The 2983-nt window shown below is 38.8% G+C and overlaps 1 protein-coding gene across 1 annotated transcript; it reads left to right on the forward strand.

The window, feature by feature from the left end:
* Positions 1-491: 491 nt before the first annotated feature.
* On the forward strand, positions 492-887 carry LOC132277675 (uncharacterized mitochondrial protein AtMg00860-like). Its single transcript, XM_059779520.1, has one exon. The coding sequence runs from the start codon at positions 492-494 to the stop codon at positions 885-887; it is 396 nt and encodes a 131-aa protein (XP_059635503.1).
* Positions 888-2983: the final 2096 nt, after the last annotated feature.

Consider the following 2983-nt stretch of genomic DNA (forward strand, 5'->3'; position numbering starts at 1 on the left):
TATATAAGGTTGGTTTTATAAAAACCATAAGGTATGTTGACTGGATTTCCAACATAGTTCTAATTATTAAGAAAAATGGCAAGCTAAAGGTATGTGTGGATTTCTGAAATATCAATATTGTAACTCCAAAAGATGAATATCCCATGCCTGTTGCTGACCAGTTGGTAGATTCTACTGCTAAGAATGAAATTCTTTCATTCATGGATGGACATTCCGAGTACAACCAGATTTGTATTGCAGAAGAGGACATTGCCAAGACGGCTTTCAGATGTTCAGGGTCTATTGGAACCTTTGAATGGGTTGTCATGCCGTTTGGGTTGAAGAATGCTGGAGCAACATATCAAAGGGCCATGAAAGTCATTTTTCATGACATGATCAGCCATTTCTTGGAAGTTTACATTGATGATGTAGTCATTAAATCATCGGCCAAGGTTTAACATCTCCATAACTTGAAGATGGCTTTTGAAAGTATGAGGTAGCACAAGTTGAAGATGAACCCCTTGAAGTATGCCTTTGGGGTTTTAGCTGGAAACTTCCTGGGTTTTTTGGTCCACCAAAGAGGTATTGAGATGGACAAAAAAAAAGCAAAGGCAATTATTAAAGCAAAGTCACCGGCCACTAAGAAAGAATTACAAAGATTTCTTGGCCAGGTTGGATATTTGAGGAGATTCATTGCCAACCATGCTGAAAAGACTCATACATTTTCCCCATTGCTGAAATTGAAAGGCGCTAAAGAATTCAAATGGACAGAACAGCACCAGCAAGCCTTTGAAGGTTTGAAAGGCAACCTGGCCAACCCTCTAGTGATGATGCCTCCAATCAAGAAGCGGCCTTTAATATTATACTTATCAGCCGCCGATGAATCCATTGGAACTTTTCTAGCTTAGAACAATGAATGGGGGAAAAAGTAAGCCATTTATTATCTAAGTAGGGTGCTCATTCCAGTGGAATGTAGGTATACTTCCATTGAAAAGTTGTGTCTTTCCATGTATTATGCGGCTATGAAGTTGAGAACCTACATGTTGCTAGTGGCTATGTATATCATTTCTCAAACAGATTTGGTTAAGTATATGCTTTTGAGGCCTTTGATCACTGGACGTATTGGAAAATGATCATTGGCCTTAATGGAGTTTTCTTTCAAATATATTCCACAAAAGGCAGTCAAAGGAAGGGCAGTGACAGAATTTCTAGCAGATCATCCTTCCACTAAGATTAATTCAGAAGTATGTGACGAGGTGGATAATCTCTACCTTGACTATACACCTTGGACTCTCATGTCTGATGGATCAAGCACTCATGATGGAGGAGGAGCTGGAATAGTCATTATTTCACCAAAGGGAAGAAAAACCACATTTTCTTTCTTCTTGGATTTCAAGTGTATAAATAACCAAACTGAATATGAGGTGTTAATTATTGGGCTAGAAATCCTACTAGAGTTAAAGGTGGATAGGGTCCAGATTATTGGAGATTTCAACTTGATACTTAGCCAACTTTTTAAAGAATATAGATGTCTTAACTGGCATTTAAGGCCTTTCCACTCTTTGGCCTTTGAATTACTTTACCAGTTTGATGATTTCCAACTCAAATATTAGCCAAGACATTTGAACACGGAGGCTAATGATCTAAGAAAACTAGTCTCTCAAGTAAAAGTCCCACTGGGTGTAGAAGAAACCTTGATCACAATCAAAAGAAGGACTCTCCATTCTGTAGAGTCACTGTATGAGATGGCAAGTCATTTCCAAGCTGATGAGATAGAAAGAATCAAACCTGCTAAGAAGAAATAGAAGATTTTCAATGTTGACATAGATGGATTAGACTTGGAAGATTGGAGAACACCAATTATCCATTTCTTGCAGGAGCCTAGTGCCAATGTAGACAAAAGAATTCAGCTTTTGGCACCTTATTATATTTTGATTGATGGATATCTCTAAAGAAAGAGTAAAGAAGATGGACTTTTGCTAAGATGTCTTGGCAGGAATGAGTCCATAAGAGTGCTGGCAGAATCACACCTTGGAATATGCGGAGCACATCAAGCTGGAATCAAAATGAGGTGGCTTTTGAGAAGGTACAATTATTTTTTGAAAGGCATATTAAAAGATTGCATAGAGTCTACAAATACTTGTACTGCATGTCAGGAACATAGCCCGGTCCAAAGAGTTCCAGCTATCAACATGCAGCCGGTAGTAAAAATATGGCCATTTAAAGGGTGGGCTTTGGACTTTATTAGAAAGTTAACACCACCATCTGCAAATGGCCATACTCATATTGTGGTAGCAACAAATTACTTCACAAAATAGGTGGCGGCTATTCCATTAAAGACCTGTGAGCAGCTAACAGTGATTGATTTTGTCAAGAAGCACATTATTCATAGGTTTAGAATTCCAGAAACTATCACCACTGACAGAGGACTTTCCTTTGTTGGAAACAAAGTTCTTGATTATTGTGTTGTGTGTGGTGTCCAAGTGATCAGTTTCATTCCATATTTTGCCCAATCAAATGGACAGGCTGAAGCTTCCAACAAGGTAATTCTCAACATCCTTGAAACGATGATTGAGAATCATCTAAGAGAATGGCATCACCTACTTTCTGAGGCTCTTTGGGCTTATAAAAATTTAAAAAGATCAAGCACTGGCGTCACACCATATATGTTTACATATGGACATGATGCCGTTCTTCCAATGGAAATGACCATAAGGTCTGCAAGGGTGGCTTTCCAAAACAAGCTTACTCTAGTAGATTACGACTATGCCATGTTGGTAAAATGGGAAGACCTTGATGAAGTTCGTCTTAATGCCTTAGACCATATTATTGCTCAAAAGAGGAAAGTCATCCGGGCATACAACAAGAAGGTTAAGGCAAAGACATTTGTTAAAGGAGACCTGGTATGGCAAGTCAGATTTCCACCAAGTGTCAAAGACAAAGAATATGGAAAGTGGACCCCTAATTGGAAGGATCTTACTTGGCGGAACGAGTCCTTGGGAAA

The sequence above is a fragment of the Cornus florida genome, unplaced genomic scaffold (assembly GCF_030987335.1).
Source record: "Cornus florida cultivar Cherokee Brave unplaced genomic scaffold, ASM3098733v1 CherokeeBrave_3.0.0_Hap2_Chr01, whole genome shotgun sequence".
In the NCBI taxonomy this organism is placed as follows: Eukaryota; Viridiplantae; Streptophyta; class Magnoliopsida; order Cornales; family Cornaceae; genus Cornus; species Cornus florida.